We start from the raw sequence: 25,456 nt of genomic DNA, 5'->3' as shown, positions 1-25,456 counted from the left end.
CAAAGAAGAGAGTCCAGGAGAGCCAAAGAAGTGAGTCTAAGATTCTGAGATTTTTGCCCCAAGTCAATGGCTAACCCCTGAACCACAAATGTATGAAGAAAGCTTAAAGCATTTTCAGCCAAGTCTAAAACTAAGCATTTTTAGCTAAGTCTAAAAACTGAACTGATATTTGGACTGCTGTCTAGAGAAGAAAAAATCTAAGTTTGAGTTTGATCAACTTAACATTTTATAAAACAAAACCTACACTCTTCAGAGAAATACAGCAAAATCCAGAATCCCCATAATTACTAGGATACAAACCAAATTACTCTATATAACAAGAAAATGTGACCCAGTTTAAAGGGAAAAGACAATTAACAGAGGCCATCCTCAAGATGACCCTGATGTTAGAATGATCATACAAGGTCTTGGAGCACCTGGGTGGCTCAGTCAGTTAAGCATCCGACTCTTGATGTCAGCTCAGACCATGATCTCCCAGTTGTGAGGTTGAGACCTGTCAGACCCTGCACTCAGCCAGGAGTCTGCTTGGGATTCTCTCTCTCTCTCACTCTCCCTCTGTTCCCACCCCAACCCCACAGCCGTGGGCATTTCACTAATAATAAATAAATCTTTAAAAAAACAAAACCAAACAAACAAAACAATTATACAAGGTCTTTAAAGCAGCTATTAAAAAACTATATTCAGGAGCACCTGAGTGGCTCACTCAGTTAAATGTCGACTCTTAGTTTCCACTCAGGTCATGATCTTGGGGTCCTGAGATCAAGCCCCGAGTCAGGCTCTCTGCTAATCTTTTTTTAAAAAATACTATACTCGGGGTGCCTGGGTGGCTCAGTGGGTTAAAGCCTCTGCCTTCGGCTCAGGTCATGATCCTAGGGTCCTGGGATCGAGCCCCACATCGGGCTCTCTGCTTGGCAGGGAGCCTTCCTCCCCCCTCTCTCTCTGCCTGCCTCTCTGCCTACTTGTGATCTCTGTCAAATAAATAAATAAAATCTTTAAAAAAAAAACTATACTCAATGAGATTTAGAAATACTCATAATGAATAAAAAAAGAAGAAATCTCAGGAGAGATATCAAAAGTATAAAAAAGTGAAATTCTAGAACTGAAAAATACAGTTTCTAAAATAAACTTTTACTGAATGGGCTTAATATTAATAGCAGAATGGAGATGATAGAGGGAAGAGTCAGTAAACTTAAAGACAGATCAAGAGAAACTATTCAACCAAAAAGAATAAAAGAAAAATTGGAAACAAAATGAAAAGACTCAGGGATCTATGAATAGTATCAAAAGGTCTAAAATTATAGATTTAAGGCAATTTTTAAAGGAAATGTAAAATATTTACTAATTTTATGAATGAACAACAACAAAGTCATTACTGTCTGAACTCTAGTCTCTGCTATTTGCCTAGCTATTTTAACTTAAGACTGTCAGCTATTCTCTTCAAGAACTCAGTGTTCTTTCCAAATAATAAGGGCAATAAATAAATGAGTGGAGTTGTGGGGAGGCAAATTAGTGGTTTTTAAATATAGCTGCTCCTTAGAACCTCCGAGAGAGTTTTTTTAGACATACAGACCTTACCTCTGAAGTTCATGTTCAGAAGGCCTGATCTGAGATGGGACCCAGATGTATCCACGTCTTCCTTGAAGTTTCCTAAGTTATTTCTGAAGATAAGTCAACTTTGAGCTACTACACTAGATTTTAATGAAGAGCTATGCAGTGCATTTGACAGGGACTCTTGGTACTAATAGCTTGTAAAGTCTCAAAGGAAAGTCCTCTATACAGATGTAGAGGTATGATATCCACAGAAATCTTGTAACCAAGTCCTTTGAGAAAGGGGCTGTGATTTATTATCTTTATTTTTATCACAGCAAAACTTAATGAATATTAAAAGCATGAAAGATGTTCTATGCCCTCCCCTAAAGATTCTTAAGTATGTACGTCACAGCAAAGAGATTTCCAAATATTAAAAAAAATACTCAGCTTTGTCAGAATTATTTGGGTAGTCATTCAGTCCAATGAGTATTTGAACGAGTATTTGCTGAGCAAATACTACATCCCTAGCATGGTGCTCAGTGCTGAGGCTATAGCAGTGAACAAAGTGACACAAATCTCTGTCGTAATGAAGCTGTATTTAGTGATCTCAAACAAAGCAAAACCACAGTATAGGCAGCCACCATTTCTTTCTTTTTTTTTTTAAGATTTTATTTATTTATTTGACAGACAGAGATTACAAGTAGGCAGAGAGGCAGGCAGAGAGAGAGGAAGAAGCAGGCTCCCTGCTGAGCAGAGAGCCCACACGGGGCTCGATCCCAGGACCCTGGGATCATGACCAGAGCCGAAAGCAGAGGCTTTAACCCACTGAGCCACCCAGGCGCCCCTAGGCAGCCACCATTTCTTAGAACATACACATACTACTACAGCAAGGGCTGATTCTTGGAATTGAAGTTTTTTTCCTATAATACTCTTACTCACTCCAACTCCTCAGGAAGGAATCAGAAATAGTATATATTTTTTAAATATAATTAATGTATACAAAGCAGGCATAGCTCACTACACATAACAGTGTCCCTGAAACACCATACCTAAATAAAATTTAGCTAACCAAGTAATTTTAAATACATTCCTTGGGAAAGTAAGAGTTATCAGAAAATAGCAGCTACCCGCCTTCCTTTGGTATATTCTTCTGTGACTCTTCTGGTAAGAGTAAATCTAAGTAGTAAATCTAAGCAGTTGTCCAATGAGAAAATACAATTTTGGGGATCTCTCTTGTGTTCCCTCTTCTTTGGGAGCTTTGTACTATAGTTCAATAAACTTTGCTTTACCCGCCCACACAAAAAAAAAAAAAAAAAAAAAAAAGAAAATACATTTCAAGAAGGTAAGCAGTATAACTGCAGAGAAGTGAAAGAATTTTTACATTATGTTTATGAATGTGTGCCAAAAAAAAAAAAGAAAAAACCCCAAAACCCCAAACACAACAAGCCTAAAAGATATAAAACTAAATTCTTAGAAAGGCATGCTAAGATGATGATTGAGATTTTTTTCACTTTCCTAATTACACATTTCTCCATTAATTAGATTTTAAGACTTACTTATTATTTATTTGAGAGACAGCAGGAAGGAGGAACAGACAAAAGGAGAGTGAATCTTAAGCAGACTTTGTGCTTAGCATGGAGCCCAGTGAGGGGCTCAAACCCACAACCCTGAGATCATGACCTGAGCCCAAACCAAGAGTCTGAGGCTTAACTGACTGCACCACGCAGGCACCCCACAATTGTTTGGATTTTCTAAAATAATATATAGTCCCTTCTATAAGCAATAAAACAATAAAGATATTCCACAGGAGGACTGGAGGGGAGCAAAGCAGATTTCTGTAACCTGAACAATTACCCTTAATTATCATGTTTGGAAATATATTTACTATTGTTTTCTAATATATATCGTGGTTTTTCTTAAGACAGGACATACATGTACTCCTCTTTTCTTCCATTCCTCTATGTTACACTGACTGGTTGCCTTTCAAATATAAATAATTATACTCTTTCCATACCTGATGGTGGGATCATCATCCTACGATCCTGCTCCCATGGAGGTGAAAGGGATCCAGTGTCTGAAGGTGCTCTGCGACCATCAGTTAATCTATCACAGCTTGAGTCTCCTCTTTCATTGGTATTCTGATGGTCCAGAGGATTCCCTGGGCCTCTTAAGCCTAATTAAAGAAAAAAAATACAATTCTGTTTCACCTAAAAAAGTATTATAAGACATATCATCAAATGAACCCAGGCAGCTTGTAAAAAGTGAGAACAATCAGTTTCCAACAAAGTTTCCCTAAGACACATTAGACTACAATTCTATCCTACCAAAGCCTAGGACAAAGTCTAGGACAATGAGGAAATATAATTTTGCAATGTGTAAAAACAACAACTGTCTATTAAAGTCATTTAGGAAATTTTACCACCATCATCATTTATACATAAAATCAATGGCTAAATTGTGAATTATAAATACTAAGCCTGGAAAATAGGAGTATAAAGTAAATTGCAAAGTAGAGATTTCTATACCAGAATAGAATAAAATGGAATAAAATAATTATAAAATGAGTTTTTGTTGCTTACACTAATACGCCAATAGTCAAAAAGAGTATGATTCTTTTAAAGCTGTCATCCTAGACTCTATATACCTATTTCAATAATTCTACAACTACTCACAGTATTTTTTAGAACAACTCTTTTATAAATGTACCCAGATTAACTTAAAAGCCACTCAAGAAACTGCATCTCAATGTTGAAACAGGACTCTACTTCTGTCCAAAAATTATTTTAACCAGTCTGATTACAAACTTTATACCCACCAGATAAATTTGGCTTTAAAGGGCTTTTAGCAATTTCTGAATATCAAATTCACCTTCAAAAGAGCTCACAACTCTGAAGCAAGTCTAAAACAAGAGTTTCAAAAACACAGCACAGTTGGAATAAACACTTTGAACAAAGTAACACTCATTTGGATAAGGAAATCAGCATGCTTACATTTATAAAAGATCATCATCATTATAAAGTTCCCTTCTTATGACCACAAAAAGGACAGTACCTCAATTAATAACATATTCAATTAAAATGGAAAAAAATAAATACACAATTTTTTAAACACTAAATAACAAAATATGTTAATACTTTACTAATCTATCACTGAGGGGAGAATAAGATCTTCCCAAACTTATACTGCCCAGAAAACAAAACCTTTTCCTTTCAAGGAATAGCTTTTATTTAAACAACAAAAAGAAAACAACACTTTTTAATAGAAGTCTAAAATGTTTTCCACATTTCAGTACACCTTTAAGAGACTAAAACAAAATTTTGATGTTTCTTGGTAACTTGTTCAAATCAGTATAAGAATCCTTTTATATATAAAAAATATAATCTTTTAAGATTATTTTATCTACTCCCTTTGTACAGTCAAGAGGTAAACTTTTATATTCAGAAGGGTCAACTATCTCTTTTCCTTATACTTGTATATTCTATTAATTTCCTCATCTTCCCTTCCAGCCTATTCATCCTTCTAAATAAGTTCATTAGAAGAAAAAGGCTGGAAAAGCAGAAAATTAAATTGGTAAAAAATGTGCAAGAGTCAATTAGGCTGAGTTCATCTAGAGTGAAGCACAGATCTTCAAAGGAGACGAAGGCCTTCTTTTGATTGCTTCCTTTCAGAGGACCAAAGCATAGGCCAAATGACTACCAGGTGAAAAATTACAAACTTGAAAAATGCTAAATGTTAAAATTTGCATTCAGACCAAAAGTTACATTAAGGTTACTCTAAAAAGAAATTATTTCTTTATATTCCATCTTATTTGAACATGTATCTCACCCAAACTGTCAATTTAAAAAGATATAAAACAAAGGAAAAGGGCACTCATCATCCTTCTTGGATGGGTCACAGGAACTTTACTTCAAAGCAATTCTTTTAAGACCTACTGATAACTTACCTAAAACTTCTGTAGCTTTTCTAAAAAATAGCAAAACAACCCTTGCAAAAAATCTAAACACATTATTCTTGAAAGTAATTAAAAAGGAGAGGAAAGTAATTTAAATAGGAGAGGAGAAATCAAAGGTATTTTCACTCTTACTCCAAATATTCAATTGACTACAAGCAATCCTTGACTTATGTTATTCAACTTCCAGTGATTCATATTTGCAGTTTAGCCAATTATACCCTGATTTCTAGGGCACTGTTTTTCAGACAGCTGGCTGCAACCCATCCTGGTGCATAAAATCAACTTACTCTTAAGCAGCAATTTTTTTAATGAAATGGAATAGAAATGAATAGAAAGTATCAGAAAGCATAAAAAACATGTAAATGGTTTCTATTCCATTTATGTTGATGGGTAATAGAACATGACCTAAAATATATTTCTTACTGTTCAAAGTAAAAAAAAAATTAGGAGGAAGATGAATTCTAGGGCATTTATAGCACACATGTGAATTTCGAAATTAGTCCCCTTCCTAAAGTGCTTAAGGCAAAGCTCTCCCAGGACTCCAAGTATCAGTCTGCAACTCACTCTTTCCCTAGGAGTTTTCAGTTCAAAGCCAAGACAAGAAAAGCTTCTCTCTGAAATGTCTCCAGGCTGTAAGCCCAATCAGTAGTAGGACTGGGAGGTAGGAGAAACCAGTGCTAAGTGTACCAAACCGAGGATGAGGAAAGATTATGTGAACAGGAGATGGGCAAAGGGAGAACATTCCATAAACATAAAGTAGAAAAATTCATTTTCTCATTCTTTGAAGACAATCCCAAAAGAAAGAGCTCCAAAAATATTTAAAATAATAGTAGGTTCAACTGGGAATTACAGCCTCCATGAGAGACTATTTTGATAAGTAGAATCCATTTCAATATATGAGCTTTGGTAAGTTGGGTTTAGTTTGGTGTTTTGATTTAGTCAGATTCAATATGCTAAAATCACTAATAAAAGGGACAGAATGGGGGTCACAACACTGATGAAGAATGCTATCAGCTCTCATACAACCAGACGAGGCTAAAAGCCTGAGACTTTTGATTTGGGAATAAACAGTACTTTCTAAATCTTTGCATTTTGCCACAATTCAAGGGAAAATTTTAAAGCAACCTGACAAAGTGAACAAAGTATGGTAAAAGATCAAAAGAGGAAAACTCCAGGTACATAGGTAACACAAGGGTGAGTGCTGAAGTACATGCAGAAAGACCAAGAGCTAATGCATAGGTTTGAAATAGCTGCTGAGATTCTCAAAAACCCATACAGGTAGGTAACAAAGCAGACAATCTTCGGTCAGTTTCTCAAAGTATTAAGTAATCATTTAGGTCTCCTTTAAGACTCTCATCAAAACTTGACCTACAAGATAGTATTTCTGAATTACTCCACTCTAAAAAGAAGGTTCTTTCACTTTCTGATTTTCTACAATAAAAGATCATGATAATAAAGTAGAAAAAGAATTTGGAATTTCTATATTTTAATAATGTTTCATTAAAATACAATTTTATGCCAGGTTAGATCATATTTTATGTGTTCTTTATAAAGTGCTATAAAATACAGTTTTTAAGAAGCCGAATGATTTAAAGAGATACACATCAAGTGCTTGATCAAAATATAACCTATTATAGTCCTGTTTCTAAGAGAAAAATATATGAAAATTAGATATCACAGAGCTCCTTTTCCAAACAAAAGTAACCCACAATAAGTGCAAGGAATGCCTGTATTTTCCCAAGGTTTATTTTAAAGATAAGTTGAGATGAAAATATAAAATAAGGAAGAAATCTAGAGTAATAAAGATGTTTAAACAATATACCTCTTCCTCCTCCCCCTGGAAGCAAAGGTGAGAGTCTGAGTGGACCCTCCAACAAAGTTGGAGGGGAGAGAAAAGCTCTCGTTTCAGATGAAGGTCGACCCAATGGTGAGGGACCATATGGGGAATGCTCTGGAATAATTAAAACAGCATATTTAAATTCATAGTTTCAATTAGCTACACTATAGATTAGAATTCCATTTCAACAATTTCCATCAGGTCACCCTATTGCCAACTTAAGTTTAATCCACTTCTTGAATACTAACTATGCCTTGGGTTTTGCTAATATGGGACAGAATTAAATATGGAACCCTAGGTTTTTAAAGTCTATGTACCAAATAGATACACTAGTCAATAAAAACATTATCCTCTTGGTAACTAATACACTTAAATAACCATACACTACTAAGCAAAGGATAATGGTGGTATTTAGTAATATTTTAGAGGTATAAGAGGATTTGGGGGCTATGAAGTTTGTTTGGTTTTGCTTTTAATGGCAATATGCTTCCGGATATTTGGCTGGTGAGGGTTGTACTATAGAAGGGCTCAGTTTAAATTAGCCAGATAGGTTATGTTGGGCCATGAATTATTTGAGTAAAGCTCAGATCTTGAAAAGTAGAAATGCAAAATCCTCTGAAGCATCAGAAATTACTTCTGATTCATTGCCACTGAAAATTCAGATTACATTTATTCATCAAATAAATCACTTTATAAATTAAATAACCAAGAGCCCTATCATTTTACAAACTTCACCACTCCCAAGTAATGATTATGCTTCCAAAGATCAAAAGTCAAAAACATCAAAAAACAAGCTTAAATACCATCAAAATAATACTTTTTAAATACGTAAATGTTATTATTACAACAAAAGATCAAAGTCTTATTTAATTTTTCTGAAACTTCTGCATTAGGTCCAGAAGAGAATTCCTTCTGTATAATTCCCACCACTCCAAACTTTACTACTATTTGAAATTAATAATAATCTGCTATTTTGTTAAATGTAAAAATAAACTTTCATTTTAATGAAATTAGACTCTCAAAAGTGACTTTTATACCTTCAAAACAGTTATTAAAATGGAATTCCACCAATATAAAGATAGCTTTATTTTCACTGCCTTAGATGCTTAATTCCGATTCAACCAAAAGTTATTTTGAAAAATTTAAACTATTTGGAATAGTATGAGATCATTAAAAATGCTAAGTCTTTAATGAGTGGACATCTTCGTCACTTGGAGGTAATTAAAGCAAAGAATGCTCAGATTGTTTTCCCACCTTAACTGACTCTTTTAAATAATTAAAAATGACTGTTCTAATTCTTGTTTTTATAATTCAAGCAAATTCCAAAGATAGTGGATATATAAATAGTTACATTATTCCATTTAAGCACTCCTTATTCATTCTCCCCTAAAATAATTATGATTATTTATTATAATAAATAATTATATAATTATTATAAAATAATTATGATTACCTGACTATGTGCCAAGCACTTTGCTTTGCAAGGAGCTCAATGTACTAAATAGACATCATCTTACAAATGCCCACTGAGAAATGGAGGCAGCAATTATTTACATTTTTGCTAGGGAAACAAAACTCAGAAACCTGGGAGATTGTGCCAGAACTCAGATTAGAATCCTGGTTCCAAAATCTAAAATATTTATAAATAGTAGTATTAATTTATACTAATATAAAAGGTTATGTGCAATATATACATATATATATATGTATCTTAAACAAGGGTTTAAAAAAAAAAAAAACTACCTCTGCCAAATGCTGTATTTGGAACATCAAGTGCATAAGGATCTTTTTCTAAAAGTTCAAATTTAAACTCTGTTTCAGTTAATCTGCAAATAAAGAACAAACATCTCTAAGTTACTCATCCAAGAAAAGCACCCACATTTCAAGAAAAATGCCACTACCAAGTACAAGGTACTTTTCACTACCTCAATATCTACATAGAAAAAACATTCTTTAAAATTATTTTGATGAGTAATATATGTAATTGTCAAATAACTATATCGTACACCTGAAACTAATAGAACACTGTGTGTTAACTACACTGGAATTAAAATTTAAAAAAGAAATCAAAAGAGGGGCGCCTGGGTGGCTCAGTGGTTTAAAGCCTCTGCCTTCAGCTCAGGTCATGATCCCGGGGTCCTGGGATGGAACCCCGCATCGGGTTCTCTGCTTGGCAGGGAGCTTGCTTCCCTCTCTCTCTTTCTCTCTCTGCCTGCCTCTCTGCCTACTTGCGATCTCTGTCAAATAAATAAATATTAAAAAAAAAAAAAAGAAAGAAAGAAACCAAAAGAAACAAATATTCTGACCAAAACACCTTTCTATAACCCCACTACTTTTTCTGGGTAACAGGCTTCTTTTTGCCTAATGATAGTGATGTTTTATTGAGTTTTGAAATCACTTTATTTTGTTCTGTTTTCAAAACTGAACTACAGTGGGGGCACCTTAGTGGCTCAGTCCTTAAGCATCTGCCCTTGGAGACTTGAGCCTTCAGCTCAGGTCCTGTGACCAAGCCCTGCATTGCATGGGGTGGGGGGGGGGGGTCCCTGCTCAGCTGGGGGCCTGCTTCTCCTCTCCCACTCCTCCTGCTGTGTTCCCTTTCTCACTGCCTCTCTCTCTGCCAAGTAAATAAATAAAATCATTTTTTAAAAAAGAAAAAACTAGACTAGAGTGAATACTATAATCCCAGAACCCAAATTTTAGAAATAGCAGGGCTTTCCAAGGTCAACCAGTTCAAATCTATCATTTTACAACCAAGGAAACTGAGCAAAAAGTTTACATGATTTATTCAAAATGAAAGTGCAAGGATTAAAACACAGGGCTCCTAGCTCTGAGTCACTTCTGCTTTCCAATGTAATGTTACCCTGATTCCAATCAGAACATAAAAAAGGAATCCAGTGAACTCATCCTACTCTTTCATTCCTAAGCCTTTTATCTGAAAAATGTGACATCTTAAAAGAATTGTATTTCTAGTTTTTGATCATCAGATCTGAAATAAAACATTTAATCATGTAGTTTTAATTTCAGAGTAGAAAAGACAAGCAAAGAGACTAAGCTAATACTGGATAATGTTAATAGTACACTCTGGCAAGAAACTTTAACACCTGGGAAGACTATTACAATCCTCCTAGAAAAGTATTTATTCTTCTCTTCGATTATACATTGTAAACTTTCATTCTCCCTTTCATTTTATTTGTAAGGCATTGTCATCCAATGAAAGAAAATCAGAGAATGAAACAATTAACATTTATTCTACCCATTCACCTACTAAAAGATGCCAGTACTCTGAAAATTACTACATCAGAAATGTGTCCTTTCTCTTTCCATCCCCTGTAAACGCCTTCTTCCTACTCTGATTTAAAAAAGAATTTTTTTAAGTTATACTTTTTATAGAAGAACAAGTGAACAGTTTACTTCTGTTAAAATATTTTCTCTAAGACAAGTGTTTCAAACAAAAGAATCTAGTAATTCATAGTAAAACTAATAAATATTTCACCATCAGATATGCTGGATTCATGCATATTTATCCCTACAAAAGCATTATATAATACATAACAATTAAAAATAAAGTACTAACTAAAGCTTTAAAGTGTTCCCACAAAGATACTTACTTTTGTCTATTGTAAGCATTTTCTTTCCTCAAATCATTAAGAGCTCTTTCAGCATTCCGAGCTGCCAACTTAAAGAAAATAATACATTTTTTATCTTTTTTTGAAAATACATCTTAAAACTAACACAAACAAATGTAAAATGAAAGATAAGTATTCATAAATATCATAACCACTTACATATCCATTTCAGAAAGTCAATGTGAAAATTTTTAATTTAGGGAATTTTTTAAAAGGGAATGAGTTTCCTATAACCAGAAGACATGAGTCTCAAGGCTGGAGTTTGATCATGTACTTGCCAATGAATGCTGTTATCTAGATGTGGAGTCAAGGATCAGCAGCATTTGCTGCTGTAAAATCCAAATAATATGACAAAAGCAATGTAAGAGGACCCAAGCTTAGGGTGATGGGAATGGAGACTCAGAATCATCAGGCACATGTACGCTGGCTATAATATCATAGACAGCTGTCTTTGAAGAGGAATCACTATCATTTAGTGAAACCATAAAGGTCTATAACAGTTTCACAGCATGCCCATATAGGACATTTTTTTAAATGGCTGAATATAATCAAAGTGTGCAGCGTGTCTGTTCAGCACATAGCACTATAAAAATCAATTCCTACAGTCTTACATTTGTTTAGTGAAATTTTTATGTAATAAAAGGTTAGAAAATCAGAGTACATATGTTACATAAAATAAACATTTATTCTACCCATTCACCTGCCTCTCTCTCTGCCAAGTAAATAAATAAAATCATTTTTAAAAAAAGAAAAAACTAGACTACTATAATAAATACCAAGAACATACAATATTCCTAAACAGTTTGTAGGCAAAGGTTAAACGTGTATGGAATACTACATGTTTTCCATTCTATGAACTCTCCCGTTAGGAAGCAGCAGTGTCTGGAATATCAGATCTGGCCAAACTAATGCAATCCACTTGGGCAAATGTATTTATCATGCAAAGGTAGGCAAATTAACTCAATTTATAACCATAACTTTTTTGAAGTAAAAAGATCTATCAAATGTATTCACTTAAAATTATGAACTACACATTAAAACTGACATTAACTGGCCAAAGAATGAAGTATGTTAACTATTCTTCACACACACACACACACACACACACACACAGACACAAAATAAAGCTTAACCATATTTTAGCATTATTATCAAAAAGATTTCATGTATAAATCACTTTCTAACATATAAGCATATAATCAACTTTATACTAATAAAAAGAATATTATATCATAACAATTTTAGTTAATAAAATACCAATTCATTTAATAATGCAGAACCAAAGCCACTTCTAAATGTTTTCCACACATTTAGTATAAATACTTACTCTTGATTTTAAGGCATAAGACAATGAAAAGTTAATAAGTCAAAAGTATTTTTACTATGATTATAATGCTATCAATATGAAAGACATATCTACAAAAAATATAAATATAAATCACTGAGGCTAAATGATTACAGACTTTTGAAAAGCTTACACTTCAAAGGTTAGGTAAAACTATTTCACTGAATGTCCACACTGTATTCAGATATTAAATACTTAAAATACACAAAAAAGCATCTATAATTGTGTATTAAAAAATATGCAAAAAAGCATCAAAGAAACATCTATACATGTAAGTATTAAGGGAAAAGAAACAGTCCCTATCTTAAGAAGTTTAAATCTGTGGTAAGGACAACTGTAAACGACCACAGTACTTGCCACAGAACACATAAAAGCAAAGTGTTATGTGAGTTCAGAGGAAGAAAAGATTAAATCTAATGGGATGGAACAAAGAAATGCTCAAAGGAAAAAGTAACACCTGAAATTGTGAAATTATTTGTAATAGTAAAAAAGTAGAAACAAAGGAAACATTTATCAAATGGGAAAGGTTTATATAGATATACAATATTCATAGAAAAATATCTATAATATATTAAATAAAGCAGAATATAAAACAGTAATATATAGTATGTTTTCATTTTTTAAAACATACCTGTGATTTATGTCTGAATATATTTTTTAGGTATAGAATAAATGAAAGTAATATTGCTGATTACTTCTTTGTACATCTTTTCTATATAGTCTGAATTTTTTATTCAGTAAGTATGCATTATTTTTATAAAATCTAAAAAAAAAAAAATGAGGGATGCCTGGGTGGTTCAGTTGGTTAAGCATCTGCCTTTCGGCTCAGGTCATTATCCCAGGAACCCTACATCGGTCTCCCTACTCAGTGGAGAGTCTGCTTCTTCCTCTCCCACTGTCCCTCTCCCTGCTTATATGTGCACCCTTTCTCTTTCTCTCTCTCTCAAATAAAATCTTTAAAAAAAAAAACCACTTTAAGACATAAAGGATATTTTTTGCATTTTTTAAAGATTTTATTTATTTGACAGAAAGAGCACAAGTGGGGGAGTGGCAGGCAGAGGAAGAGGGAGAAGTAGGCTCCCTGCTGAGCAGAGAGCCTGACGTGGGGTTTGATCCCAGGACCCTGGGATCATGACCTGAGCCGAAGGTAGATGCTTAACACATAACCAACTGAACCACCCAGGCACCCCTTTTTTGTATGTTTTAACATGAAGTCAATGTCATTATTTACTAAACAAGAAATGCAATGTACAATAACAGAAAAAGCTCAGACTTGGAATAAAAAAGGTCAAAATTTCAATCTCTACCCTTCACTCTTTGGTCATGTGACCTTGGGCTGTTTTCTCATCTGTAAAATTTGAATTATAATACCTATTTTACAGTTCTTATGTGGACTGAATGAGTTATATATGCAAAATGCCTTTAAGTATAGTGCTTAGAACACAAGACACTAAAGTTTTTCTCATTTTTTTTTAACATTCTTCTCATCTTTAAAAAATTATCTGTTCTTAGTATTCAGAAAGTAACAGGGAGTGGTGAAAAAGACTAAATTCATCTCCCAAGCCCAGCTTAATTCAATAACAAAACTTCGCTTGAACCCTCAATACAAAATCTGAGAAATGGGAAGAGCCCTGATGTTCAACATGTCTAATTCAGAATCTATGCTGGAATCTCCACTGCAAGAAATAGCCACATCTAAGAAATATCTCCCAAGTTACAGTGCAACAGTGTAGTAACAGTTAACATGTACTGAGTGCTTATTATGTGTCAGGCACCTGGCTAACAGCCTTACATGAGTTATCTTACTTATTCATCAGAATAACTCTATGAAATAGGTACTACTGCTATATCTTTCCTTATGGGTAAGGAAACAAGAATGGTTGTTACAGGTGATGGAACCAGGATACCAACCATGACAGGCTGACTCCAGACTCCATGTGTTCACCCGCTGTGCAAACTGTCTCCCCTTGAGGACTCCTAGGGACAAGTCCTACAAACGCCAGCTATTATAACAGTTCTACATGTTAAACGTATCATTCCTATGGTTAGTAAAACCTGCATCCTTATCATTTCCTCACACAGTGCTCCTCTGGGAGCACTGACATGCCATTTCTCACAATAATCTTTTTCTTGATGTGTATCAAGTAATTCAACACTGAGAATCAGATACCCGAATTGTATGACTTTTACAACTAGAAGAGGCTTTTAATATCACTTAGTTCAATCTGTTGTTTTCACAGATGAGTAAACAGGCCCAGTAATCTTAAGTAATTTGTCCACAAGTACTAGTGGCAATCCAGGGCCCTCAAACAATTAATCCATGAACATTACATCACCTCCCACAGACAGAAAATAAGATCCTTGCAAAGTAAAAGCAAAGAGGGAAAAATCAGATTTCTGTGAATAACTGTGTTATAACAAAGTATTTAGTTCATAAAGAACATAATTTCAGGGGTGCCTGGGTGGCTCAGTTGTTAAGCATCTGCCTTTGGCTCAGGTCATGATCCCAGGGTCCTGGGATCGAGCCTCATATCGGGCTCCCTGCTCTGCGGGAAACCTGCTTTTCCCTCTCCCGCTTCCCCTGCTGTATTCCCTCTCTCACTGTCTCTCTCTGTGTCAAATAAAGAAATTAAAAAAAAAAAAAAAAAAAAAACATAATTTCGCTACCAGTAAAATTAAAAGAAACTGGTTTTATTTAATACTAACTTAATTTGTGGCGTGGAAGTGTACCTTTTAAACTGCTCATTTAAATTAGGAAAAAAAACAACGTGACAAAGAGAATTTGACACTTACCCAATTATCATGTGCTTTTTTCTCATAGGAAATAATCTGAAAAAGAAATTCATTAAAATACCACTGATTTTCTTAAATAAAACATTTTGCATCTACCACTATGATTTAGTACACAACTCATAAACTCAAAAATAACTCAAGCATCTCTGAAAAGTAACATTTTTAAAGCAAATTTTCATATACACATGATTTATTACATTCTTAAAACAAAAACTGAATGAGTTTTTGTCTAGTAAATTTGTTTTATGCAATAATCAACTAGAATGAGTTACCAACTAAGAGATAATTAGCCTAAGTGAATATGAGAGTCCAGTGTGGGTATATATGTTTATTCAATCCACATTCTCAAAGAAGCAGGACACATGGCAATTTTAAAAAAGGTCTCTTATTCCAGAAATTTGGCTCCCTATAAATGTTCCACAGACAGGTGCAAAACCTCAAGAGAGGTGTACAACTATCAAGTAACTATATTCCTGTATCAAAATAGAGATAAACAACTCAAACAAATCATAATTGTTTTAATTTACACACACACATACACACACACACACACACACACACACATACATACCTGCCCTTGATAAGAATGAATGGTTCTCTCCAATTCTTCTTCAAGATCTTTGGCTCGCCTTCTATAAGGGATAATCATTCTACTATTAACATATACTAAGAAATGAGAAAATATACTATGTCTACTGAAAATATCAATTAAAACACCTAAAGTGCTTTGTTTAATATAAAAATAACTCTAGAACTCCACACATCAATCACCTTTAAGACTTCTAAAGCAGTATATTTTTCTTGACATAATTTTAACATTAATTGTGCTTTAAGAGTACTATTACTTGGGTTGGGACGCCTGGGTGGCTCAGTTGGTTAAGCAGCTGCCTTTGGCTCAGGTCATGATCCCGGCGTCCTGGGATCGAGTCCCACATCGGGCTCCTTGTTCTGTGGGGAGCCTGCTTCTCCCTCTGCCTCTGCCTGCCACTCTGTCTGCCTGTGCTCGCGCTCTCTCTCTCTCTCTCTCTCTCTTTCTGACAAATAAATAAATAAAATCTTAAAAAAAGAAAAAAAAAGAGTACTATTACTTGGGTTTACCTAAACCAATGGTCATGCAAGAATTTATATGGTATATTGGTTTGTTTTTATTTTTATGCAGCATGACCTTGGAAGACTTATTCAGATATCTATAATCTTAACAGAATTCTAAGAAATTAGCTGTCTGTGTGAAGTAAAATATTACTTACTACCTTTACACAACTAGTAAAATAATTTCTTCTTTTGGATAAAACCCAAGCTTATTCTTCTAACACAAAATGAAATAATAAGAACTATCTGGGACACTACTAAATCTTGCCCCTTATTTTCTCTAGGCTTTCTATTATTTCCATGGAACTAATGATGAGTGAACCAAGGAAAAAACTAGACATATAAACACTTCTTCAGACCTTTAGTTGTGGTTCACGCTTTTTGAGGCAGACTTCCCGAATTCCTTAATATTGTACACATTCTTCCCCATTTGAACCAAAAAGGAAAGACCCTGAAATTAATGGCTATTCATAAATTTATTCACATTAACATAAAATAGGATTTCCCATGTTCAAGAACAACTAATGTGAGAGATTTAAAATCATACACACTGAAAGGAAAATTTTTTCCTTCTTATATTTTCTGTGTAATTGCATAATAGCAAGATATCCAAATGAAAAATCATCAGAAAAATGTTGGGTTTATTTTTTTTGGTTGCCTTGTTACTTTTTCTGATATTGGGCTTTGATACCCTCCCCACCTCCAAAAGAAAGGAGTAAAATATATTTGATACCTGTATGTCTCCAGCTCCTCAAATGCATGACTGATCTTTTCATCTGCTTTGGAAAGTTTCCCCTCTTTCTCCAATCTGTAATTTTCCTCTACTGTTAATTTCCTTAAAATAAAAAATATCTTTTTTTACAGTATATCATAAGATAATCAAATATATCTTTTTAATTATATGGCAACTGGTGCTTCCCATAAAGCAATTTGCATAATACCACTAAAAACATCACATCCAAAAAAAAAAAGTACCTGTGTAAATATTCCGGGTGTGGAACTTAATATTATAAACTGAAATTATAAACCATCCTGTCTAATATAGTACTACTAATATAAAAGTTTTAAACACCTTTCTCTTTGAAATTTTAAACATTACTCATTGAAATTCTATAATCAACCAATCAATCAAATTTTAAAAATACACTCAAAAGTATTCCTTTAACCTCAGATAATCTCGTTTATGTCCAAATTTTATTCACAGTATCTTTCATCCTAACCTAAAATGAAGGGTCATCCATTCCTAAATTCACTGATGGAAACCATGAGGTATCCACTCTGTGGATCTTCCATTTAGTCAAGTTTATTTCTCTTACATATCCTGAGCAGTCCCGAGTGGCCCAAAGGTACATGATAAACAGCAAATTTTTAATTTTTGAATAGACTTCCAAAGAATGACTGAAGTACACAGCTTGGCAAAAACAGAGCTTAACAAATCCCCCAGCATCCTGATGGTAATATAATGTTGGTATTTTCTACTAACATTTCCAAATACATAAAGAAGAATCTCATTCCTATTAGTTACATTCTATAAAGTCACCACAAATCCTAAATTAGCAAATAATGAACCAGTGCTCTTAAGGGAATCAGAATTACGTTTCTGTATGCTCTAGTGATAGCATTTTCATTTACCAGTCAATACATAACCCTGTTTTATGTGTGTTGGTTTAAAGACACCTTATTTAACATCTGTTGTTAAATCTGACACTTATACTTTCTCTGTAAGATATACCACAGCCTTTTTGCACTTAGGAACACTAAACTGCACTTCAGCAAAATAGCGGGGGGCCATTTTAAACCACTAAATCACCAACAAAAAGCACAATAATGTGGCACTATATATAATGCAAAAAGGAGAACCATTGACAAAATTAGAGCTGAAATACAAAAGCAGACTGGGAACATGCACATTAGACAATTCAAATTGTTTGCCATTCTGTGCATGTCTAAGAATGACCACTACAGCTCCATGAGTACTGGTCTGGGGTTAAAAGTAAGTTTTCACAAGTAGGTAAATTTGCAAATACAGAAACTAAGAATGATGAGATCAACTGTAATAACTTTCATTAAAGGGGCTTGAAATTAAATTAATTAAATCAAGTAATGTTTATTTACTTTTATGATGAAAAATATGTCTTATGGTGGTATTTGAAAATCTGGGCTCTCCAGATCAGTGTCTTAACAGTCTTCTGTGCATCTATACATTTAGGCATCAGTTGCCACATACATAGAATCTTTCACTCTAATATATAAAGGTACTAAACATATTTATTCATATATTCAACAAATGTTTATTGAATAACTACCATGTGCCAGACAGAGTATTAGGCACCAAAAATACAGAAGAAAAGAGAATAAAGCAATTCTTTCATGGAGTTTACATTTAATGTTGGGAAGATTAAAAAAAAAAAAAAAGACAATCTTCATCAGAGGACTATAAAAGCTATAAAGAAAAATAAAGCAAGACAAGAGGATAGGGATTGTAGTTATTATCTTAGGGTAATCAGGGAAAGATTCTTTGAAGCAACATTTGAACCTAGACCCAGATGAAATGAAGGATTTAACCTTATATAGGGTAATACCAGTTCAAGGCAGAAAGAGCTAGTAGAAAAGTCTCTGAGGTACAGATGTGCTTGGCATACTAAAGATTATTGAGAAGGCCAGTGCGGCTGGAAGATAATGAGAGAAAAAGAAAATGAATAAGCTAAAATTAAAGGCATAACCAGGAAAAAAATAAAATGTAGCCAAAGTTCAGATCTTACAGTCTTGTAAGCCACAGGCTTTGGATTAAATTCTAAGTGTCACATGAAGGGACTTGGGAGTTTGCAAACAAGACAGAGACAATACCCATAATTTATATTTTAGAAGGGGCATGCCACTGCAAACAAATGTGTAGGAAGTTATGTGGAAAGAGACTACTCATAAGGCTACTGCAATAAACCAGGCACTAATGATGATGGTTTAGATGAGACTCATATTAGAAAAGGTATGAAAAATGGTCAGATTCAGAAGAAAAAGTGTTTCAAGATCAAATAACGTCCTTAAAAATGAACTGATGAGATATTACCCAATCATAAATTGAGCACTTTGAGTATCACATAAGGTGAATATGCACTATTTTTAAGCTATTTTACTTGCCAAACAGCAAACTTATTTATCAATATAATTTTTATTACCTGTGAAGTGTCATTTCATTTTCTTGATATAATTCGGTCATCACTTTAAGTTTCTGCTGAAGCTTTTGATTCTCACTTTCAAATTGTGTATTTTCTGACTGTAAAGATGCTTGCTCAGTCTGGAGATTTTCAAGATATTCTATAGAAAATTTTTAAAATCACGATTAAAGGAGTAAATATTTGAGATGCACATTAACACTTCATAAAAATTAAAATTACCAAAAATAATAATTATTAATAAATGCAATTCTTTCCACAGAAAATGTATATTTTGTTCACCTAAATGCTTTTTAGTATTTTAATTAAAGAACTAGAAAAACTGTTATAATTTTTTTATTACTCCAAGATTTCCCAAAATCTTCAATATTCTAATTCCAGCATCTAATTTTCAGTTAGAGTGCCAAAAAGCAATAAAATTCTCAAGAAGGTTATTGAGATGAGAATTCTAAAGAGAAATATTTTAGTTCAGTATTTCTTCTGGGCACCTTTCAGTTGGTTAAGTGGATGCCTTGGCTCAGGTCATGATCCCAGGATCCCGGGATTGAGTCCCCTGTCGGACTCCCTGCTCAGGTGGGAGCCTGTTTCTTCCTCTGCTTGTTTTCCCCTGCTCACGCTTGGTGTGTGTGTGCATGCTCTCTCTCTTTAAAAAAAAAAAAATTTCCTGTGAAACTACTTCTACATGATGAACAATGCCTATTTTTATCTAGTAAAAAGTTTACAGGTTAATACTTAACTTCTGGCCAGCCCTCCTTTTAAGCAGAATTTAGATATATGTTATAAGTCAGATCAAAAATTTCATCTTCTGATTAGAAATGGTACAAAACCACCCTAGCTTAATCCAGATCAAGACTGGAGAGAAAAATACCAGTTTTAGCTTGTTTCAAATGCTAACCCAAAGAATTATCTATAAAAGAATTATCTATAAAACAAAATTAACAATTTTAAGTAATTATGAGTGCTAGATAATTAGCACATTGTTATTAAAAACCTCATTTATCTTTCAACTTCATAACTTCACCTCTGACCTCCTCTAAGATTGAGATGCCATCTCCCAAAACATGTATATAAATCATCACCACAAATCTTTTTAAATAGGTTCAACACCCAGTGTGGGGCTTACACTCATGACTCTTTGATTAAGAGTCAAATGGTCTATGGACTAAGCTAGGCAGGCGCCCCCACCACAAATCTTTTTTTTTTTTTTTTTTAAGATTTTATTTATTTATTTGACAGAGAGAGATCACAAGCAGATGGAGAGGCAGGCAGAGAGAGAGAGAAGCCGGCTCCCTGCTGAACAGAGAGCCCGATGCGGGACTCGATCCCAGGACCCCGAGATCATGACCTGAGCCGAAGGCAGCGGCTTAACCCACTGAGCCACCCAGGCGCCCCCCCACCACAAATCTTAATGCGAAATTTACTGCATGTAAAGAGGGCAGATTCAAAAGTCACCAAATCATACTAACAAGCATTAAAATTTTAGCAATCATATGTAATAGCATTCTAATTACTCTAAAGGCATATAATTATTCATCTATTAATCATATATATCAAAAGGAAAGTTTAAAGTAAATATGCTAACATTAAATGATCGTAATGTGCATATGTCTTTCCACAGAAATTTTTAAATCTATATCACAAGAAAACTGTTGACCTAGGCTTTAAGCCAATGCCAAGAACAGTTATTTAACAGATATTAATCTTGGAAACCATCTCTGGTAAAACTTGATCACAGGGATGATCTTTTAAAAGTTAACAGTTTTAATTTGCTACTTTTTAACATCTAAAACCATATCACACATATAACACTGAAATTCAAGATAAGTGTGGTTTTACATTTTTTAAAATAATATCATTATTTTTATTTCACATGAATATGGAGGAAACTGATAATCAGGCTTTACCACCACAAGCAAAAAATTCAGCACTAATTTTTTCCACAAGTCAGAAACAAAAGTAAAAGTTAAAAAAACAATCAAATTGGGCCTTTCTGTAGTTGATTCAATTAACAGTACCATTCTGTATAAAAAGATATAGATAACCTACCTGAAAGCTCTTCTTTTGTCTTATCTACTTCAGATAATTGAATGTAAATTTGGTTTCTTTCTCCTTCTAGGGTTTTTAAAGAAGTCTTTAGCTTCAGAGAATGGAAGAAAGAAAAAAACAAAACATTAATCAGTTACACTAAAAAAGGAAAAACAAAAAATCTCAATATACCATCCCAACCTTTTGAAGTTCTTTTATCATTCTGATGAAATTGTCACCTAGAAAGCATTAACCAACAATGCAGCTTCCATCTTGAAAAGTTAACAGTCATTAGTAGTTGTAAATGTCAGAACAGAGACAGAGAAGATCAATAACTCATCCTTAAAAAGGTATTTTATTAAAATTTAAAAGATATTCTATTTATTATTTATTAAATATTATTTATATAATAATTAGTATTATTCATTTTTATTATATTATTATTAAAAAGGTATTCTATTAAAAAGCTATTTTCATTATATTTACTTTCAACACAGAAGTTTTAATTAAAGCAACCTTCAAATTACATTACCAAGCCTTCGCAAAGTTCAGTAAAGATCAAGATACCACTAGTACAATGGAAAGGAGAAGGGATAAACCAGAAGAAAGTGAACCTAGCATTTACTTCTCAAATTAGGATATGGGACAACAGGAATATAGGAAAATACTACTATCAGAAGAAGAATGCTCAAAGATAGAAACATGAGAGAAAATACACTAAATATTTTTAATATATTCCTTATCCAAAAACATTAGTATAGACTTTAAAAATCTATATTATGATACATTCTAAAAATTAACAATATGAATTTCCAAACTTATTATAGAAAAGAAAGAAGCAATTGATAAAGAAATCCTGATCACCTCTGAAAATTTAGATTGCTTCTATGGTGGTAACTATAAAATAGGCTTTTAAAATAATTACTAAGGACATACAGATTTAACCCAAGTTCTATTTCCTTCTCTATATTCTTTATATTTATGCAGTAATGCAAACCTTAGCAGCATGAACCAACGTCTTCAAAGCTCCTTTTGGTTGATTATCTATAGTAAAAAACAAAACAAAACAAAAACAATAAATTGGGGAAACAGTGCCACTCCAAAACAGACATCCAAGTGATTTTATTAGTTCCATGCAACTAGAGCCTTATAATCACCCTTCTTGCTACAAAAAAGAATTTGATATAAGGCAGGATAGCCTTGGACATGCTCCCAAGAAGCTAAATAATAAGGCACTGAAAGTACCACGATTTCATTTAACGAGGTTCTTCACTACTCACTCCAAGAACAAATTTATAATAAGAAGGTCTCAACTATTCTTGAAATCTTTCAGCATACAAAATATAAGTGCAATTATACTCCAAATTAAAAGGACATTAAACAAATTTGCATTTTCTCATTACAAAAGGAATTGCTTCTTGTAAGATAAAGCAGAATAAAACAAAGCACATGTATTCACTTTTGGAACATAGTTTTCTTTCAGTGCATTAATGGTATCACCAAAGAAATCTCTAAAAAAAAAAAAAATCATACCTTCTGCTTCTTAATATGTATTAATTATGCAGAGGGTAGAAGGAGAAAAAAGAGACAGGACACAAAGGTCAGAAGAGTTACCACTGGGAGAAACTAGTAAAAGAGAAACAAAACACTTCTGTATTCTTTTTGCAATTTCCAATGAATCTACAGTTATGTCAACAAAAAATTCTTTTTTCAAGTCAAAGAAATGGTTTGAAAATACAATGAGCATCTATAGTGAACCTAACTCCTGCTTGAGTTTCCAGACCATAACCAGCAGTGGTGATAACAATTTGTGATGGACAGGATTAAAGTACTGAGCCATCTAATTAAAACATACAAACAAAAACCAATATCCTAAGGTATTCGTCTACATAACACTCATTTTTTAAACTACCCACCCATTCAAATGATTACTTGACATGACAGGGAAAAACAGGCACTGAAATTATTATGATGCAATGTGAAAATATACAATATATAAAAAGAACATGGAGGAAAGAAGCTGTAAGTCTGTCCGAGGAGTTTGGAGAAATATTTACTAAAAAGGCAGTATTCTGGGCGCCTGGGTGGCTCAGTGGGTTAAGCCGCTGCCTTCGGCTCAGGTCATGATCCCAGGTCCTGGGTTCAAGCCCCACATTGGGCTTTCTGCTCAGCAGGGAGCCTGCTTCCTCCTCTCTCTCTGCCTGCCTCTCTGCCTACTTGTGATTTCTCTCTGTCAAATAAATAAATAAAAAATCTTTAAAAAAATAAAAAATAAATAAATAAATAAAAAGGCAGTATTCTAACCGAAGCTTAATAATAAGGGATGGCAAAGGGGCGCCTGGGTGGCTCAGTGTGTTAAGCCGCTGCCTTCGGCTCAGGTCATGATCTCAGAGTCCTGGGATCGAGCCCCGCATCGGGCTCTCTGCTCAGCAGGGAGCCTGCTTCCTCCTCTCTCTCTGCCTGCCTCTCTGCCTGCTTGTGACCTCTCTGTCAAATAAATAAATAAAATCTTAAAAAAAAAAAAAAAAAAAAAAGGGATGGCAAGAGAGGGACAGAGTATTAGAGATAGATGAAGAAGATGTGCCAAAGCAGAATTGCATGAAGAACATGGTACACACAAAGAACAAATAGTTCAGTTAAGAAATGGGCAAAAGACATGAACAGACACTTATCCAAGAAGACATCCAAATGGCCAACAGACACATGAAAAAATGCTCAAAAATCACTCACCATCAGGGAAATACAAATCAAAACCACAATGAGATATACCACCTCATACTGGTCAGACAGTTAAAATTAACAAGTCAGGAAATGAAAGATGTTGGCAAGAATGTGGAGAAAGGGGCGCCTGGGTGGCTCAGTGGGTTAAGCCTCTGCCTTCAGCTCAGGTCATGATCCCAGGGTCCTGGGGTCAAGCTCCGCATCAGGCTCTGTGCTCAGCAGGGAGCCTGCTTCCTCCTCTCTCTCAATCTGCCTGCCTCTCTGACTACTTGTGATCTCTCTCTGTCAAATAAATAAATAAAATCTTTATTAAAAAAAAGAATGCAGAGAAAAGGGAACCATCTTACACTGTTCTTAGGAATGCAAACTGGTGTAGCCACTCTGGAAAACAGTATGAAGGCTCCTCAAAAAGTTGAAAATAGAGCTACCCTATAACCCAGCAATTGCACTAGTGGGTATTTACCCCAAAGATACAAATGTAGTGATCCAAAGGGACACCTGCACCCCAAAGTTTATAGCAGCAATGTCCACAATAACCAAACTATGGAAAGAGGCCAGATGTCCACTGACAGATGAATGGATAAAGATGCGGGGTGTGTGTGTATATATATGTGAATATTACACAGCCATCAAAAAAATGAAATCTTACCATTTGCAACAACATGGATGGAATTAGAGGGTATATAACACACGAAGCAAAATAAGTCAATCAGAGAATGACAATTATCGTATGACCTCACTCATGTGTGGAATTTAAGAAACAAAACAGAGGATCATAGGGGAAGGGAGGGAAAAATATAACAAGATGAAATCAGAGGAAGACAAACCATAAGAGACTCTTAATCATAGGAAACAAACTGAGGGTTGCTAGAAAGGAGATGAGTGGAGGAATGGGGTATCTAGGTAGGGATGGACATTAGGAGGGCATGTGTTGTAACAAGCACTGCGTGTTATATAAATCTTATAAATCACTGAACTCTACCTCTGAAACCAATAATATATTTTATGTTAATTAATTGAATTTAAAGTAAAAAAAAAATCCTTGAAAGCCAAAAACAAAACAAAACAAAGACCATGGTGCACACAGGGAACTAAAAGAAAATACAAGAGACTCATGATTTTTAGCAAAAGAGGATGAATCACAACTTGACAATCGCATACCATTTTCTGATTCATTCATTTCCAAGTCCAAGTTATCATCATTTGCTATGTCTTCTCCCAGCACAGCAGTCCAATCTTTCATCTTTATCAGGCGCTCAGTCAGCGACTTGACATTTAATAAAAAAGGGAGAAAAGAGAAAGAGGGTAATGTCTTTTGCTAACTGATTTATAACTTCTGAATGTGCAGTCACAGTTTAAAAATCA

General features: G+C 34.1%; 1 protein-coding gene across 1 annotated transcript in view; it reads right to left on the bottom strand.

Moving 5' to 3' along the window:
* Window positions 1–25,456, bottom strand: part of MIA2 (MIA SH3 domain ER export factor 2) — an 85,681-nt gene that overhangs the window by 10,237 nt on the left and 49,988 nt on the right. The window contains 11 exon segments of the mRNA XM_047737127.1: window positions 3,545–3,703; window positions 7,305–7,433; window positions 9,063–9,145; window positions 10,928–10,995; window positions 15,084–15,119; window positions 15,655–15,715; window positions 16,906–17,007; window positions 19,349–19,487; window positions 21,392–21,482; window positions 22,368–22,414; window positions 25,253–25,358. Of these exon segments, the coding sequence (XP_047593083.1) occupies window positions 3,545–3,703; window positions 7,305–7,433; window positions 9,063–9,145; window positions 10,928–10,995; window positions 15,084–15,119; window positions 15,655–15,715; window positions 16,906–17,007; window positions 19,349–19,487; window positions 21,392–21,482; window positions 22,368–22,414; window positions 25,253–25,358 (1,021 nt within the window).

The sequence above is a fragment of the Lutra lutra genome, chromosome 7, assembly GCF_902655055.1.
Source record: "Lutra lutra chromosome 7, mLutLut1.2, whole genome shotgun sequence".
In the NCBI taxonomy this organism is placed as follows: domain Eukaryota; kingdom Metazoa; phylum Chordata; class Mammalia; order Carnivora; family Mustelidae; genus Lutra; species Lutra lutra.
The sequence above is the reverse complement of the archived record's forward strand: the minus strand, read 5'-3'. Positions and strand labels throughout refer to the sequence as shown.